Below are 17,490 nucleotides of genomic sequence, written 5' to 3' on the forward strand. Positions count from 1 at the left end.
AAGGGGGCCAAGTAGGGGAAACGGCACCTTTTGTCGCCGGTCGCTGGGAGATCCACGCGCAAAAGACCAGAGTTTCGAGCCAGAGCAGCAGATATAAAATCCAGGAGAGAGAAGACGACGACGACGAAGAAAAGGAAAGGAAAGGAAAGCAAAGCAAAGCAAAGGGTTCAGGGTCAAAGCCCGGGACAACGCATGGCGAGGAAGCAGAACGTCTTTTGCTCGCGATCGTTTCTCCTTCTGCGGCGAGTGAGAGATCGCGAGTCCCGGCGCTAGTCTACGTTGGGTAAGTCTCACGTGACACCGCCGGAGTATTTCTTCGCTTTTTTTCCCTCGTCTTTTTTTTTTTTTGTTTCACGAAGACAATTTTCTCTTGTTTCTTCTCAACTGGTAGTCTGCATCCTGCCATCCTTGATGTAAGATGTGCAGGAGGTTGGACTACTATCGTCACCAGTGAACAGGTTGATCTACAATGGCTTACTACTAACGATAAACAATTCTCTCAGGCACTTCTTGCATGGTCAGTACTACTCTCTCCCTCTACCTCCCTCTTCCTCCCAGTTCCTACAAGATGACAAAACCTTTTTTACTTCTTTACTCTCTGAGTCGCCCTTGAAGAGATAATTCGGACCTTCCCTTCCCGGTTGGTCTGCTACTTGCCAGTACTTTTCGTCTGATTCAGGAACTTGTTTGCTTTCCACTATCACTCATGGTCTATCAGTATCGAACTTTTGAACTGACATCTCCCATGACTAGGCTCGCACCAATCTACATCCATATGATGCAGATCAGCAGGACTGCAAAGTCAAACGGACACCTTGCACGGTGGATCCGGAGAGGGAGTAGGGCTACTAGGTAGATCGACGCGGATCGATGGGTTTGCTATGGAAGCATTGCCCGGGGGTGCTCTCTTTTTGGGTGGTTCATGCAGGCAGAGTCGACCTAGAGAGATCTGGGATAGGTTTTAGTCCGAGTAACGAGTGTTGTAGTTAGCTTGTTTAGTATTAATAATAAATCAAATTCAAGGAGTGTCTAGTCAATTGCAGTGTAGCTTGGTCCCATGGGAATTATCTGAATATCGATGAACAACAGCACTGCAATACAGAGAGCACACTATTATTATTATCTACACCGTAAAGGAATAGAGTATCAACATTTCCAGGCTGATCGACAACAGCTACAGCCTGCAATGAAAAGTTGCGCAATTGGATCGTGCCGTCCACCGTATTAGCCACGTGGCTGTGCGCGCTCATGTTCGGTGCTCTCACGTGATATCAAATTCCACTCGGTCTGACCCGAAAGGGAAAGCTGGCCAGCTTCACAACGAGAAAACGACCTGCAAACATCTGGCCGGACAATCTCCCGTGGCCGATGTGTACCTTCAATCTCTGCAGCAGAAGCAGCAGCAGACGCAGCTCGTGCCTTGCTTTCCGATCCGGCGGCTCCAATTACTAGCCCCGGATGCATCCTTCAATGCACCCCAGGCTGCTCTCGCCACTTATCCGACCCTGTCGTTTCATTGCCCGTCGCCGTTATCCCGTCGTTGTCGTTCCGGCCGCTCGTCGGTTTCATATCTCGCGACGATGGCTGGCCACGGCGCCTGCCGACCCCAATGGGCCCGCCGATCCAGCTGCCAGTGATGTCTCTGGCGAAGTACCACCTGCGGAAGCACAGGCAGTCAATGCGGAGGGAGGCGAGTCTACGACGCCCTCTTCACGGTCCCCCGCGCGAACATCGAACGGACCTTCGAGTCCATATGGCTCTGCGGTGCGCAGGGCTATGAGAAATCGGAAGCCCGCTCGTGAGTTCATGCGTCCCGCAGCCACGGTTCCCAGCTGGTTCTACGAGCGGAATACGGTTTCAAATAGCGGCGGTCAGTCGTCGGAGCGGCAGTCACCGCAGCAGGTTGGATTTGGTCAACCAGGTTCGGATGTGGGGGAGACTACTACGAATAACTTGGCTTCTGGTGGTAACGACGGCAATGATGGCGGAGCCAGTGAGCCTGCGGGTTCAGAGGAACGCTACATGCTCAGCCCGGCAGTGTGGGAGGAGCTTCTTGCCTCCGTTAAAGCTGGACTTAGACTGCCAGCTGCGAAGTACGTGAATGAACCGGCAGCTCTGAAGTCTCATCTCGTCCTCCAGTACCCTGGCAATGACGGGATCCTCTTTCTTGATGCGGTCGTCAAGCGACTGGGCCAGAGTCTTGGTGCGAACGTGGTGACGCTCAATGCTCAGGACATCGCGCAGCTGTGCTCTGAGCAGGACATTGCCGATACTGGCATGACCTCTGCCATTAGGTCTTTGGGATACGATGTCTACCGGCCTATCAGCAATGTGTCATGGCAGGAGTCCGATGAAGCCAACGACGTTGAAGGAGATGATGCAGATATTGACATTGCTGCACGACCGTCAAGACAAGATCTTAGTGCCCCTAAGTTTATCCCCGTCGAGAACCCCCGCGACCTCGCCATTATTCCCATGCCCAATTGGCTGGGTCTGAAGGCCCTGGTGTCAACTCTTGGAGTGTCCGCTGGTGATTCCTCCGCTGATCGTGGCGGCGCAAAGGGGGCGGAGCATCGGTGGTCACAGCTCTTGAACGAGTTGATTGCTCCGGTGACGCCAAAGGATCGTCCAGTCTCTACGGAAACAGCACCTTCCACAACGGAAACAGATGTCCCTGAGTCACGACAAGCTACGCAGCATCCGGATGTTATTATCCAGATACAGGACTACAGAGATATCCAAGCGACGCGTGAGGGCTCCAAGTTCATTACCTTGCTGCAGTCAGTAATTCGGGAGAAACGGAAAGAAGGGGCGCGTGTGTTGTTGGTGGGAACCGTTGCACGAGAAGTCTTCACTCCTGGCGGCAAGGATACATCGCGCTTCATCCAGATGTCCCTGGATGATAATTTCTCCAAGACTCTTGTCGTCACACCGGCCATGGACCCTGACGCAGTGGAGAAGATCTTTACGGAGGACCGGAAGAGACGGACGATGGAAATCAACATTCGACACCTACAGGAAATGCTCCGGATAAGAGTGGATGAACAATCCATTTCTGCCGACGATGACGTCCTAACCACCTGGACATGGCCGTTGGACGATGAGACGGTCAAGAAGTCTGGAATCAATGAGCGGTATTGGACATATAACCATGTCCACTGGGTGACTACTCTGGCGCTTGGCTGTGCTGAACCCGAGGAGAAACTAGGCCTGCGACACATCCAAAGGGGAATAGAGCTCATGCAGCGGACAGACCGTATCAAGAATGACTGGCTGCAGCAGCGGTCCCCCAAGCCCAGTCAGGGTGAACCAGAGGCGGATCGGGAGCAGAGTCTGAAAGCCCTTCGAAAGACGTGCAATACCCATGAAAAGAAGCTTCTGAACGGCGTGGTGGACGCTAAGAGCATTCGCACAACCTTCGCCGATGTCCATGTTCCGCCAGAGACCATTGACGCATTGAAGACCCTCACATCACTATCATTAGTTCGACCTGAGGCCTTTACGTATGGTGTCCTTGCAACCGACAAGATCCCCGGTCTTCTACTTTATGGTCCACCTGGAACCGGTAAGACTCTACTCGCGAAGGCCGTTGCCCGCGAAAGCGGCGCGACTGTCCTAGAAGTCAGTGGATCTGAAGTATACGACATGTACGTGGGTGAGGGTGAAAAGAATGTCAAAGCCATCTTTACTCTGGCGAAGAAGCTCAGCCCCTGCGTCGTCTTCATCGACGAGGCAGATGCCATTTTCTGCTCTCGAACAGGAGCAAGTACCCGGACATCGCACCGCGAACTCATCAACCAGTTCCTGCGTGAGTGGGACGGCATGAATGATATGTCTGCTTTCATCATGGTTGCAACAAACCGACCATTTGACCTGGATGACGCCGTCCTCCGCCGTCTCCCTCGACGCTTGTTGGTCGACCTCCCCACGGAGAAGGACCGCGAAGCCATCCTTCGTATCCATCTCAAGGAAGAGGTGCTCGACCCGGCCGTGGACCTGGCGGAGCTGGCGCGCCGTACGCCCCTGTACTCCGGATCTGACTTGAAGAACCTCTGTGTAGCAGCCGCCCTCGCCTGTGTCCGTGAAGAGAACGATCTGGCGGCGCAGCACCAAGGCCCGGAACCTTACCAGTATCCGGAACGGCGCGTCCTGCAGCTGAAGCACTTTGAGCGCGGTATGGAGGAGATCAGCGCCTCCGTCAATGAGGACATGTCCTCTCTGTCTGCGATCAGGAAGTTTGACGAAAAGTACGGGGACCGCAAGGGACGACGGAAGAAAGGACCTTCCTGGGGGTTCACACCCCCCGGTGAGGCCCAAACAAGCGCCGACACAGCTCGTGTGCGCACTTGATGGGCGTTCTGTGTTGACTATTTACCGTTGGGGCGGTTGATCATGGGAAATATCGAGTCACGACCTTGTTCTACTCTTCTGTTGCTATTCATTTTTTTTTTTGTAATACTAGACCCATGATAGACCTGTACCACTAGCCACAAATCACATATAAGATGCTATTTTATTCTCTTTTAACTCCTCGTTCTGCTGCGCGGGCGTACGATCCGCGCATGGACGTCGTGTTGCCGCCATCACATCATAACCTCCTAAGGCTTGCTTCCGCTCTCGTCGGGGATTTTCCACCCCCCCCCCCCCCCCCTCTCTCGCTATTATTCCCCTCTTAGCTGCGCCCTGGATCTTGTGCTGCAATTTCTCCTAACCAAAGAATAAAACCCCTCGTCGCATCATTGTCTCCGCCGTCGCGCGAAGATACAGTCGCAGCGATGGACGGCAGCAAACCAAGCTCTCCCACCTCCGTCTTCTCCTTCCATCGCAAACCCCGCTCGCCGGAAACGACAACGACGACAGCGACGGTGCCCACGCAACAAGAACGCGAAGCTATCATACTCGAAGCAAAGAGACATATCCGAGATGTCGTTCGGAATGATTGGGATTATGAAACGTCCTTGACGAATAGTCCGCCATCGGCTGGTTCTAACGCCAGTTCTATGACTGCCACCACGCCGTCATCATCAGCTCCTACTACTACTAATAGTACTACTACCACCGCTACGGGTACCACGTCCAGCTCGACGGCAGGGACGGAATCCCTTTCTGATGTTGTGGGATGGCGACTACGCGAATATGATAGTTCAGGCTCGGAATTCGACCCGGAGCAGGCTGGTCCTGCTCAAGCTGGGAAGCAGCATCGCCGTCCCGAGCAGGGTAAAGATTCGGACGCAGCAGTCCGGGCTAATGTCGTCGAGCGCAGACGGAGACGAAGACGCCAGCTCGAGGAAGAGATGCGGTGGAATATCGGGCTGAGGATCTGGGTTGAGAGGAGAAATGCATGGTCCGGTGCTCGCACGAGAGCAGATGTCAAACGCACATCCGGGGCGCAGGCTGCTCCCTCAGCGGCGCAGGAGGTGGATCAGAAAATCGCGGAGAAGGCACCACTTGTGCGTCCTCTCAGCTCAGAGAGTGCGGGGAGTCGCAGCACGGTGCCTGCGGAGGGAGAGGAGCGAGGCGATCAAGCGTCGCAGCCTTCGTCTGATGGTTCTTCCCTGGTACCGGAGACAGAGGCCCTGTCCGTGAGTGAGAACCATGATGCGGCATCTAAGGAAGGGGAGACGTCTGTTCCGGCAACAACGAAAGAAGAACGATCAACGGGAGAGGAGAAAGAAGACGACGAGGATCCTAACGAGCCTCTCGTCCCTCTAGTACGCCCTCTTCTCCCCGAAAGCAATCCCATTCGCTCCTCTATCAAGCCCTCGCTATATCCGTCTATCTACAGCAAGATCGTGGTACAAGGCCTGACGCCCACTGTGCCCATCAACCTGGCGGACGTAACGCGCGCCATGGTCGAGGGCTGGAAAGCAGATGGGCAATGGCCTCCAAAGCCAACCCCACAAGCACCAGGGGACAACATCGTCGCCCGCCGCAGAGTCAATGCCTCCAATCATACCAACCATAATCATGACGAGAAAAGGAAGAGCCATGGTGTCGCTGGCGCAATGAAGAAAGTCCTCGGCTTCTCAGGTATCCATCATTATCCTTTCCATCGACGAGGCTCCAGCCAAGGCACAGGCGGCGATGGCGCCAACGATGTTCCCCTTGTGGAAGAGAACCCTGAAACGCAAAAAACATAATCAGAAGGTCTCCGAGGGAAAAAAAAAATTCAAGATCAAGATGAAGATCAAGAAGACTGACTGATATTGTACTGTTTCTTTTTCTTTTATCCTGAGGGGCTGGAGTACGAGTAATGTCAAATTATTATTCATTATTATCTCATCACCGACATGCGGTCTACTCATTAACTCAAGGCGTGCTTTATGAAACGACCGTGATCTGAATAATCAATATCAATGCTGTTATTGCAAACTTCCAACGGAAACTGGACGTTGGAAATTGGAGAGCTTGGAGCAATATAACCATGGACTTGGGAAATTCTCGTTATGTCATCACTTAACTCTGATTTTGAGCTCTAGTTTTTCTTTTCTGGGATACGATAAATTCTTCTTCATCTTCACGCAAAGCGCCATGATACGCATCATATTGTACTGAGGAAACATGAGCATCAAATACGGATTCTTTTTTCGAATCGATATTTAGTTTCATTTTTTCTGTCTCTATACGATAATATATACATAATGATCAGGTGATGGATATATTTGGTATTCTCTTCCGTGAGATTTTTGCCTCTTGTCATACTGGTATTCCGCGGTTGAAATGGATGTTATTATATTTGGTTTGCACACTCCTCACGCATTTTGCGGCAAGGGAGAGTATGATTGATATTCTACAATAGTTCGATGAGTACAAATGCAGTGCAACATGCATGGACAAACAAGATGGTATTGGATCGGATAGTATGAGATCGAAGAGCAGACATGGTATAATCTATATAGGTATATTAACAGTGGCTAACACCATGCCGTACTGTAATCCTTCGACAGATGATTGGAATACAAACTTCCCCACTTCTGGTATGCCAAAACAAAGGGAAAGCAGATGAAAGAAGCTGATTCCAACTCCCAGAATGCATATGTGGCTATGGTTAAAACAAAATCGTTACATGACCGACAAAAGTCATGAAAATGAACAAGCCGAGACGAAATACCTAGATACTAGCTGTTCCCTCACTCTGGTCGGATTGACTCATCTTCATGGAGGAGGTGAAGATGCTGCATCGTGCCGAAGAGTACTTCGATAGAATCGATGAATTTTGCTTTAGCGATTTGGGCGGAGTCTGGTCTTTGTAATAAATCGATCTGGACTTCTTTGAGTTGCTGGCCTCGGCGAGTGAAGTATTTGCCCTTATGCCTTGACCAGTTGGTCCGAAGTGCCGTCTGCAGCTCTCGAGCAGCGAAGGCACGAGCTTCATGGAAGATACGGGGAGTAGCTGTTGACCGCGGATGTCTCCCGGAGAAAGCGTCGAAACGACCATCGAGAGAGTCGGGATCAACCGCCATACCCGGATCCAGCAAGGAAGTAGCTGCAAACAGCGCAATCTGTCTGAAAACTTGGAGCTGCCTCACGAGCAGTTCCCCAGACTCGGTGTTTCGATCGATATAATCAATCACCGGCAATGCGGCCGTGATCATCTCAAAGAAGCAGGCTGTAGTGACCAAGACCGTAGGCTCTTCGATCATTCCGGCATGGTCGACAAGGAGGTGTAGAGCGCGATATGATGACTCGAAGATAGTGCAGAAGATCTCCGTCACCGAGGAGACGCAATCCGGGTCTGTTGTATCCACATACAGTAGCATGTCGGTAAAAGCACGGGCAACTGCCTGTAAGATAGGACCAGCCAGAATCCAGCCACAAAGATCGCTGAAGGCACTTTCGATGTAAGCAGGGAATACACTCCGGAACAGAAACGCACGCAAAGTAGGTCGACCGGTATTTCCACTTTCATAGACGTCGCCCATCGATGCGTACAATTGGTCCACTAAGTACTCTTGTTGGCCGTCCAAGACCGCCCGTTCAGAGACGCTTTGAATAAACACAACAAGAGGCTTGGCTGCCTTCCCTGTAGAGAGTCTCAGACCGTAACTCTTGAGTCTCGCCACAATGTATGTCGGGTCCGTTGCAGGCAGAGGGAATGACGTGGGCTCAGTGAAGAACTTGTCTACCGCACAGATACCTGGAGCATGTTGCTGCAAGAAGCCCACGACGCTGTGAACAAAAGTCACATAAGCGCCTTGGGCTGCCTCTGCATTGTTCCCAAGCTCTAGATAGTTGGCTTTCATTGATGCCATGAGGTTTTCGATGAGATCGCGGTAGTGGTCACGCGTACTGCTTAATTCCCGATCTCCAACATCCTCAAGGAGTTGTAAGTGCTCTCGCATGTTCGACAATAAGCTTGAAATCAGCGATAGCCTCCGCTCCCCAAATTCCTCCAGTGTGATACGGTATCGATCACTGCTGAGGCCTCTAGAGAATGGTAGGTTGCCGAGTAAAGGGGTATCAGGAGCTTGATTTAGCAATACTTCGGTCAGATAATGTTGAAACTTCAACATGGAGGATCGTTCCACCAGGGACGAAATCCACATGCCGAGAATCTGATGCTTGCACTCAGTATAGAATTCCGAGTCTCTCTCGATGCACTTCGCCAAGAAGTATGGAGTGAACTTCCGTGTCTGTACAGTACTACGGAGTGCCGTCCAGGAGTCTGCACCATATGGGCTCATGCAGGAATCCCAATAGCGAAGACGATGCTTGACAAGCATATGCAAAATACCAGTCCAGCAGTCCACAACCTTTAGCAGAATTGCATCCTCCGGGCAGTAATCCTCACCAAAGCAATTGGAAACAAGACGAGATACAGCTGGGTGGAAAACAGCGTCGACATGTTCAACGGCAGAATCCGGTTGATCTGAGCCGTCCACGCACATCTCTTCAATTCCCGTCCAATCGCCGTATTCCTGGCTATCCTCATTGGCGCTGACTGTGGCAGGTCGTGAGGCGAGGGATTCGTCTTTCCAGGTGTAACTGATTAAGATCTCAAGTGTTTCCGATACAGTCTTGTTAACGCGCGATTGCTTCGGGTTGAATAGACCGAATAATTTCTGAAGGGGTAATTTTGAAATAAGCATCCGGGCATGTTCCAACGATGGCGCGATACCGAGCGCATTATTCATGCCACTGAGGGCAGTGCTGAGAAGCGATTCAATCTGTTTCTGATTCTGAGATATCGTGGATTCGACTATTTGCTTAGAGAATCGCATGTCTGCAGTCTCACTCTGAGCTTCCACTTCAGACCTAGCAAGCGCATGTTGCTTCACCAATTCCGTCACGAAATATCCGTGCCATTCAGCAAATTGGTCTAGCGCGGTCAAGTCCTCGTCAGTCGACAGCTTGAACCGGACGAGCCTGGCCCATGAGCGGAGACTCATGCTACACGTCTCCCGGTGGGAGTTGGCCGGATCGACCAGGTTACGTATTGTTTCAAGTCGAGGTCGACATCCGTCTGGAACAGCGAAGAAGAGTGTGCAGAGTAGGTCGTGGTGGTTCCTCAATGCATCTAGATCCTCATGATGTAGCGGCTTATCTTTCGGATAAACGCGACCGTGATTTGGTAGCAGACGCCAGGCGAAATTTCTGATCCTTTTCTTCTCATGTATCTGCGACATGAAACGTAGCCCACTGCCAACGATCTTCAAGAAGATATGGAAGCAGGGATCACCCGGGAGGACTTCCAAAGACGGGTCAGTCTCAAGTTCGTCAAGAAAGGATGGTGATCCAAAGCTTTCTTCATTCTTCAAGTTATGAAGTGTATTTTTGGCGAAGAAATCGAACAAGGCATCTAAGATTAGTTTGCAATCCCGCCAGCCCCAACTGTTGATCAGGTGGAAACATCGATGAAAGAGCACCCGACAGTAGTTATTTAGAGAAACAGGCTGCTTTTCAGATTCAACGTCATATTTATCCAGTACCTCCAGCATAAGAGATTTAATCAGGGACCAATTAGCTTTCGGTCGTCTAAACCGTGAGCCGACCTGGGAGATCCCAATTTGATCGATTTCGTCGAGGGGAAGAGTTGTAAACAGCGAACGCCAGACCCACTCGAGTGAATTGACGTCTTTTGTCCTTTCGTTGTCGGTCAAGTAAGCTGACAAGTATTCAGTGACAAAGGGCGCCTCGAAATTGTCATTCGAAAAAGGCTTGCTGTCTATGATATGACGCGAGACGATGTAGGCGCTGACAGCAGGATATTCGTCGCGGATTCCTGTTTCCCGTTGTTCCTGGGCCCTATTCTCTTCCAAAAAGGAGCGAATATCTGCTAGTCCTTGCTGACTGAAGATTAATCCCGTCACTTGCTTTAGTACCCCTTTCAGAACAGTCCGAGCTCGATCAGTTGTAGACGGAGAGACCACATCATGGGAAGCAATCTGCAGAACTTGGCTGGCGAAGACAACGTTGAAAGTGGCAGCCCACAGGCAGGAACGACGACTATTTGGCGAGACGGGGACAAACGTCGTGATCTGCTCATTGAGCTTGGAAATCAAGTCCACACATCTATCCACGAAGGCAACTCTATCAACCGGATCGAGGAACCATAATTTCTCAGTGACATACTCAACAACTGAACGATAAAACTGCTCGACTTTGCGGCTTCTCGTGAATGGCCCTCCATCGGGCGCACTCGCATTGTCCTTCTCTATTTCGTCCATGATGTTATCAAACACGAGGCAAAGCTCTGATGATACGGTATCATTCCATGCACCCCACCGGTAGCTGCGTTCATCGATCTGGGCCAAGTAATGGCCTCCCTCATCGTCAAGGTTGCGGACTTGAATATCGAGTGAACGAGAGAAGTTTCCACTTCCGATAAACGTCGAATCGTGGAAGTATGTTCCTGGCTGCAAGGGAGCAATATTGAAATCGACAGAATATGTTGGCTTCAATATACCCAGTCCCCTGGAGACAGATGTGGACGGTTTCGGGTGCTCTGCTGACACGCTCGATACATTGTCAAAATCGTCTAATGTGAGGACTTGAGCCTGCTGATGCTCAGCAGTATGTGCATCAATTCGCTTCGGCTGTCGCTTCCTCACCTGCCGCTGTACGTGTGGCCGAGGCCTGGGGGGCTCATTGACACTGATCTCCGCTGCAGGACGCTGTGGCGCACTTTTCAAAGCTGCCGGAGATGAGTTTGTAGTCGATAGGAAACGATCCAGAGTTAGACTCTGTTTTAACCTCCTTGGCATATGCGCATGGCGATAAGATCTATTGAGGGCGGATAAAGACTGTTGGAATAACGACGGTGTGATCGTAGTCTGACCTGCCCCCACAGATTCAAATTCCGCTGGTCTGGGATCTTGTCGTTTCAGGGACGATACCGCAAACTTCCTGGGGACGACCCATTTATCACGGCGACGCTCCACCGCAGATGGTTTCCTGGATAGTTGCTCACGCCTGGCAGCAGTGCTCGAAGTACCCTCGTCCAATTCGATCTCTGACAGACTGTTCCCTACGTCGACTTGCTCTCTAAGAGCATCCGTGGCTTCGCCATCAGGAATAGATATATCGGATGCCGCTCTCCTAGAAGGATCGTGTTCGTTGGGTGAGAGATCATTCAGAGGCTGGCGTCGTTGCCGTTTATTCGCTGTCTTTACGATCTTTGTCTGCCGAATTGACCCCCTTTTCCAGTCGCGCAGTGAGCTGTTAGCATCTTCTGTATCCTTCCTCGTGCCAAGCATAAAGAATTTGCGAGTTGGACTTCTTCTTCCTTGATCGCGACGAGAACGTGCTTGCCTTGCTGCGATCCTGAGGAATTGCGGCTGCTCTGCACGCGGCCTCTGAGCGATATCAGGGGCATCTAGTATTCCCAGTTTAGGAGGTTTTTGCGATGCACGCCTTACTCCTTTCTCTCTTCTGGGCTTGGACATAGAATCTGTAATCCTCATTTGGCGTTGTAAAGGCGGTCTCCTCCTGGCTTCATGCTTTTTGGGCTTATCGCGTTTCGAGTACGTTTTTGCAGTCGACGAACCGTGCCTAGACGATGTAGGCGGAAACATATAGTCGATACGATTGTCTTCCGGAATATCATCATCGTTTTGGACATCGTCAAAGGGGTCATCAAACCCAACGAGGCCTGCCAGGGCCTTGCGCGAGTCTGTTTCGGCAGGGCTATTGTCATCAGACCCAGTATCTTCGTCTGAAAAGGATGGCAAACTCGGCCGACTGGAAGAGATGCCTGCGTCGTTTCTTGGCTTTGTTATTTTTCTCGCAACCCCCTTGGCGTTCTGCAGCCTTCGTGAAAAATCATGATTTCGCTGCCTTTCCCTAGACCTTACTTGCTGCTCTTCCTGCTGCTTCAAGTCTAATCTCAACCAAGAAGCGGGCAGAACGCCTTTGATTCTTTTCTGTAGTCGTCTAACCTCTATGGTCTCGTCCTCCGGTTCCTCTTCTCCCGCGGAACTCTTTTCAGAATCGGACAGATCCTCCGGCTGAGCACTTTCATCTCCACCATCGGTACCTCGCCCTTCCAAAGGACTCTCTGCGTCATTTCTCTCGTTTGACCTTGATTCAGCAACAGGTGCGTCCAGCGCTGGGGGCGTAAAGCCCCGCGGAAATCGGAATCCAGACGTACGCTTCACTGTTTGCGTAGAGGACAGGCTCCCAGAACGTGGTGGCGATGGGGGATGATCAAATATCGAATGTTCGTCCCGTTGTCCTTGTGGACTGTGATTGATGACAACTTGCACATCTGATAACGTTCTTCCGCTACCATGCGAAATTTTCCGTCTCTTCGCACTGTGCCTATGTTTCCTATGAGAGCCAGAAGCTGGAAGGGGAGAGCTCGTATGGTTTACGGGCCTCGGGGTGTGACTATGTGATCTTGCGGGCAGTCTCTCATATGGATCAACTGGCGAAGACGGAGGGAGATGGAACTCCGCAGCAGGATCACTCGATGAAGGAGGTTCGGGGATGTCAAGGGTATCTTGCCCCTGACTTTCATCTGTTTCATTGCGTCGCTGTGGGCCGATATTCGGCAAACGCACTGGTTTTACTCCTCTTGCTTTCATGAGACTCTGATATTTGGCATCTTCGAGAAGATAGGGGTGCAGCTGGATAGGATTTCGCTGTCTGAGAGATCTTTGTACAGGCTGAGAGAGCTCCCGCATAATCTCTTCAGGGATGTCCAGAGGAGGGAGTAGATCTTCCGGTCTACTGGCAGGATGTTCCGGCTCCCTCTGATCGCCATCCTGTCCGGAGGTCAAGTCCAAAGAAGCGAGAGACGATGGAGGAGATGACAAGGGAGAAAGGTCATCGTTCTCACTGGCAAATGCAGACCTGATCCAGCTATCATTATGGGGTTCCACGGGGGGAAGCGTCACTGGACGCTGAGATTCCAGCTGTAGCTCGTCCGGAGAACTGGGGATATTGAAAGCGTCAAATGATCGATCTGCAGGTCGTGCAGCAAAAGGGCGTGTAGTGGATGTATCTGGGAGCCCGACATCTGCTGCGATTTCGTCTTCATCTTGGGTTGACTGATTCTCATCCTGAAATGAAACCCGGGACAGTTGCGGCTGTGTTTGCGAGTGGCCATCGCCACCTAGCTGCTGACTTCCGTCCACAAAATCAACGTCCATCGACACTGGCAGTTGTTCGCTCTCATCGGGAGTGATAGACCTTGATCTGTTCTGCCCAACGTCCACAGCAAGCAATGTCTCTTCTCCATCGTCACTACTCGAGTCGAGTTCCATAGAAGCCTGCAAACAAGCGCTGTCCCCAACAGTATTCTCGCCTCCATCGTCACTATTATTGTGCGTATCGATATTTTCGTGCTCATTATTCGTAAACGTCGCCGTCACATCTTGCTCGGTGTTTCTGTAAGGCTGCTCTTCCTTTTCCTGTTTCTTCGAACCCTGGCTCTCGAAGTCATCTTCGTCGTCCGAGTCCGGTACGAAGCCTTGCTCCCGCCATGATTTCATTGGTATCTTCGACGACAATAGTCCATTGCTCTGGGTGGTTTCGCTCCCTTTGCTAGTTATAGATTCTCCCGAAAAGGTGAGCTGCGAATGGAACAACTCGGCCTAAAGATCGAATTAGCCAGTAAGAGACGAGTGTAAAATCGTGGATTTTCGCCGTTGTTAAGAATCACTGCAGTTGTTTCGCTAGTATGTTCTTTGGCTGTTATCAAGGCGAGTGTTGAATGTTTCCTAGCCGCCAGTCTAGCCTGACGCGTTTGAGGACGTGGGGAGACGCGACTCCCCGAGTTTAACTAATTAAGGTGCCCGGAGCTTGGGGAGCTTAAAGTCCGAACTCTCTGGACTTCCGCAAATCTTGCGCCGCCTGAGAAATCGCCATACTATTCGATAACCAACTGATTTCCACAATTCATTGCTTTCGCGGCGTGTTTATCCTACATAATGAGTGCCGTTCGAGGATTCTTCCCAGCTGCCATAGCCATCGCGGTTGGTGTCGTAACAGGTACGAACTACGCATCTAATCCTACTCTGGTACTCGGAGACAAGATTCCCAGATGAATAGGTAGCTAACACATTGCGCGCGCACAGGGTACTATACCTTCCAACCAGCATTTCAGCAGCTTGAAGCAGAAAAGCGCACTCAGTATGTCCATATTCTATATACTGTGGCTACCTCCACCCCAGTCTCATTTACTCTACATACCTACCCACTACGTCACCACGATGCTAACATAGAAACACCGTCACAGGCTCCATAGGCAACAAAACCCATCTGAGCGTAATATGATCGAAGTCAGAGGCCCGGCCAAGGATATCCCAACTTCTTCTTCTTCATCCACGCCTTCCGGTCTTCCGCCGCAGACAATCCAAGATCCTAACGCAACTCCCGCCGTCACTTGGACACAGCGCCTTTGGCCATTTGGCAAGCCCGCGCGGACAAACGCAGTCCCTAGCACGGTGGCTGAGAGCACGCGGTCAGATCAGAGCCTGAGTGATCGATCATCTGATCAGTAGGATAGATAAAATGCTGCAGCAACAGTGGGCCTCTCAGTTGGGACGTATGGTATATCACCAGGAGCCCTGGCTATCGGGAAACTATATCAGACCTAAAACCAGAGCATACATCGATGGTTATGATATGATGTGACGAAGATTATATCTATTTATCTAATACGCTATAGACGACTCACCTTCTTTACGGGGCCACCAACCCAATTCTGAAGATGGTCATTTGAAGCATGCAACAAGCAGTGGATGGATGGTGCCAAAATCCACCTACAGAAGCTCAACCAAGCGCTCATCATCGGAGAGAAGGAGTTGTCCTAACCAGCGAGAACGAGTTATCCTTTCGTGCCGTCTACTCATGAGAGCTGGGGCTCCCGCCCGGAAACTATTTACCGTGGTAATGTCGATTGTTGCCCCTGTACTGATTCTTTTCTTGGAAAAAGTGTTTTGATAGAATGTATATTTTGAGTCTGTTATTTCATATCGGGATGGGATGGCTTTCAGGGCCCATTACCGCCATGCCGGGTCAGGGTTTCTTTTGTCTGGCCCTCAATTGCATCTCCGTCAGGAAATTACAATGGCAAAAAAGCTACGGTTCTTTTTTTTTTCTCTCTCTGGATGTATTAAATAACAAATACTACGAGACGTATTTGATGTAGTAATGATCATGAGTTTTGAAACCCTAAGGACATGTGTTTACTCGAATGTCGCTTTCTAACTGAACGATCCATGCCGTATTCCTGCCGATTTCCCCTATAAAACTCCGCCCATAATAAATAAATGCTGATTGACAAGTGTTATTTTGGCAGATAGACAACCCAAGTGAGCCTTACTCCCGAATAGTTTGACATCCTCCCCCAGGCCCCTGTAATAGTTATGCACAACCCTGCTGGACTTTCCCGATGGTTTTCGTCCCCTAGACCTCCTCGACAAGCTTCCGTTGTCCGTTACTAGAAGGAGCCTCTCCAAAGAGACGACCAGCAGGAGTACCGAACAATTCCTCCGGTACAGCGACCCGGCAGACACCATTAGAACCACTGACCCACCGGATCATTGTAGGGTCAGGTTTAGGTGGCTCTGGCGGTTCCTGGACGGTGGGAGTACCTTCAGCCTCCGTTGCAGCCGCTCTGCCGCGGCGTTTTGGGGCTTGCTTTTTCAAAAGACGGTTGATAGTGTCCATCTGTCATATTTTGATTAGTTTCTTCTCACGTATAGTTTCCTTAAAAAAAAAGTCCAATAGATCGATAATGGTCTGTCTGAGAACGTCGACTCCGTCGCATACCTTTTCTTCTTCGTTCCGCTTCTCACTGAGGTTCTTTCTCCGGCGGGCCATTTCAGCTCGTCGCATCGCATGTTCTTCAGCGGTCAAATGCTTCTTGACTTGCGGTTCTGCAAGATAATAAGTACTGGTCCGTAGGTAGGAGCCTCATAATCGGACTTACCCATGGGTAGCTGTAAGAAATCATTTCCAAGAGAACCACGTTGACGCTTTGTCATCTTGCTCAGATCCATATCCTCGTCGTCTTCGTCCTCCTCCTCGTCTTCCTCTTCTTCCTCGTCTTCTAATTCTTCATCTTCCGCTGCACCTCCCATCTCCTGATCGTCCAGTTCACCTTCGGCGTCGGAATCCAATTCTGATAGTTCTTGATCATCTTCATCATCGTCGTTCTCCATTTCCTTGGCTTCGACACTCTTTACCTGACCTCGGCCGGCAGCAGCAGTAGGTTTGGCCTGTCTCTTAGACACCGGTGGCTGAGGAGGTACATCGTCCATGTCTACGTCGCCGTCTGCATCCACATCGTCATCTTCCTCCCCTTCTGCATCCTCATCTTCATCGACCTCGTCTTCCTCTTCGTCATCCAGGTTTTCTTCGTCGCTCGTATCAACCTCGACCATCTTCTTTTTGGTCCTGCTGTTTCGAGGTCCCGATACGATGGGGTCGTCCATGAATATATTATGGGAGCGTCTCGCAGTCGCGCTACGAGCGGAGCTGTTGGTAGCCTCGCGCAACTTGTTCGCCGGCATCTTGACTGTTAGGCGAATGGATTTCTTGCCTGCGTCCGGGGAGTGCGACGATGCGCGAGAGAGTGTGACGGGCGGCGACGGGGATGACGATGAAGAAGATGGGACAACTCGTGTAATCCTGCTCGACCTGATTCTTGGGTTAGCAAGCGGCGGGCTTGACTCTCTGTTAACGACCACGCGCGACCGAAGTGAACGACGTGGAGACATAGTGTGGTATCGTAGATGTCAGGGCAGGCAATGAGCAGAAGTACAAGATGATCGGGAAGACGAGATCACTATGTGTAAGAGAAGGAAAGATGGCGATACGAGAAAAGTACAGTCAAGATAGGATCAGCATGGGTGAGATCCGGGTTTGGGCGATGCACATATCATCTATTCTGGATATGGCGATCTTGACAGATGTGGTGAGGGCATGCTAAGGGTCAAATGGGGCGAGAAGCATTGGCCCATTGAGCTCCAGTGAGCGAAGCCATATACAGTGAATAGGCGCATGGGCTATCCGGAGCAGTTGGTCGCCCAGCTGATCCCG

The 17,490-nt window shown here is 50.9% G+C and overlaps 5 protein-coding genes across 5 annotated transcripts; 3 read left to right on the top strand and 2 right to left on the bottom strand.

Moving 5' to 3' along the window:
* Positions 1–1,314: 1,314 nt before the first annotated feature.
* Positions 1,315–4,633, top strand: C8Q69DRAFT_457699 (spastin). The gene has a single exon (XM_028629929.1). The coding sequence runs from the start codon at positions 1,459–1,461 to the stop codon at positions 4,348–4,350; it is 2,892 nt and encodes a 963-aa protein (XP_028487723.1). The 5' UTR covers positions 1,315–1,458; the 3' UTR covers positions 4,351–4,633.
* A 1-nt stretch (position 4,634) lies between these two features.
* On the top strand, positions 4,635–6,635 carry C8Q69DRAFT_159091 (hypothetical protein). Its single transcript, XM_028625639.1, has one exon. It carries the CDS (start codon positions 4,776–4,778, stop codon positions 6,138–6,140), a length of 1,365 nt encoding a protein of 454 aa, XP_028487724.1. The 5' UTR covers positions 4,635–4,775; the 3' UTR covers positions 6,141–6,635.
* Positions 6,636–6,831: 196 nt separating this feature from the next.
* C8Q69DRAFT_457702 (Mus7/MMS22 family-domain-containing protein) lies at positions 6,832–11,457 on the bottom strand. The gene has a single exon (XM_028629930.1). The coding sequence runs from the start codon at positions 11,202–11,204 to the stop codon at positions 7,131–7,133; it is 4,074 nt and encodes a 1,357-aa protein (XP_028487725.1). The 5' UTR covers positions 11,205–11,457; the 3' UTR covers positions 6,832–7,130.
* A 2,716-nt stretch (positions 11,458–14,173) lies between these two features.
* Positions 14,174–15,168, top strand: C8Q69DRAFT_159102 (hypothetical protein). The gene is made up of 3 exons (XM_028625640.1): positions 14,174–14,433; positions 14,520–14,574; positions 14,681–15,168. The coding sequence occupies exons 1-3, from the start codon at positions 14,373–14,375 to the stop codon at positions 14,943–14,945; spliced, it is 381 nt and encodes a 126-aa protein (XP_028487726.1). The 5' UTR covers positions 14,174–14,372; the 3' UTR covers positions 14,946–15,168.
* A 490-nt stretch (positions 15,169–15,658) lies between these two features.
* On the bottom strand, positions 15,659–17,364 carry C8Q69DRAFT_159179 (PAPA-1-like conserved region-domain-containing protein). Its single transcript, XM_028625642.1, has 4 exons — positions 16,379–17,364; positions 16,219–16,325; positions 15,770–16,116; positions 15,659–15,719 (listed from the first exon to the last, which is right to left on the bottom strand). The coding sequence occupies exons 1-3, from the start codon at positions 17,166–17,168 to the stop codon at positions 15,853–15,855; spliced, it is 1,161 nt and encodes a 386-aa protein (XP_028487727.1). The 5' UTR covers positions 17,169–17,364; the 3' UTR covers positions 15,659–15,719; positions 15,770–15,852.
* Between the last annotated feature and the right edge of the window lie 126 nt (positions 17,365–17,490).

The sequence above is a fragment of the Paecilomyces variotii genome (genome assembly GCF_004022145.1).
Source record: "Paecilomyces variotii strain CBS 101075 chromosome Unknown C8Q69scaffold_2, whole genome shotgun sequence".
NCBI classification, from domain to species: Eukaryota; Fungi; Ascomycota; class Eurotiomycetes; order Eurotiales; family Thermoascaceae; genus Paecilomyces; species Paecilomyces variotii.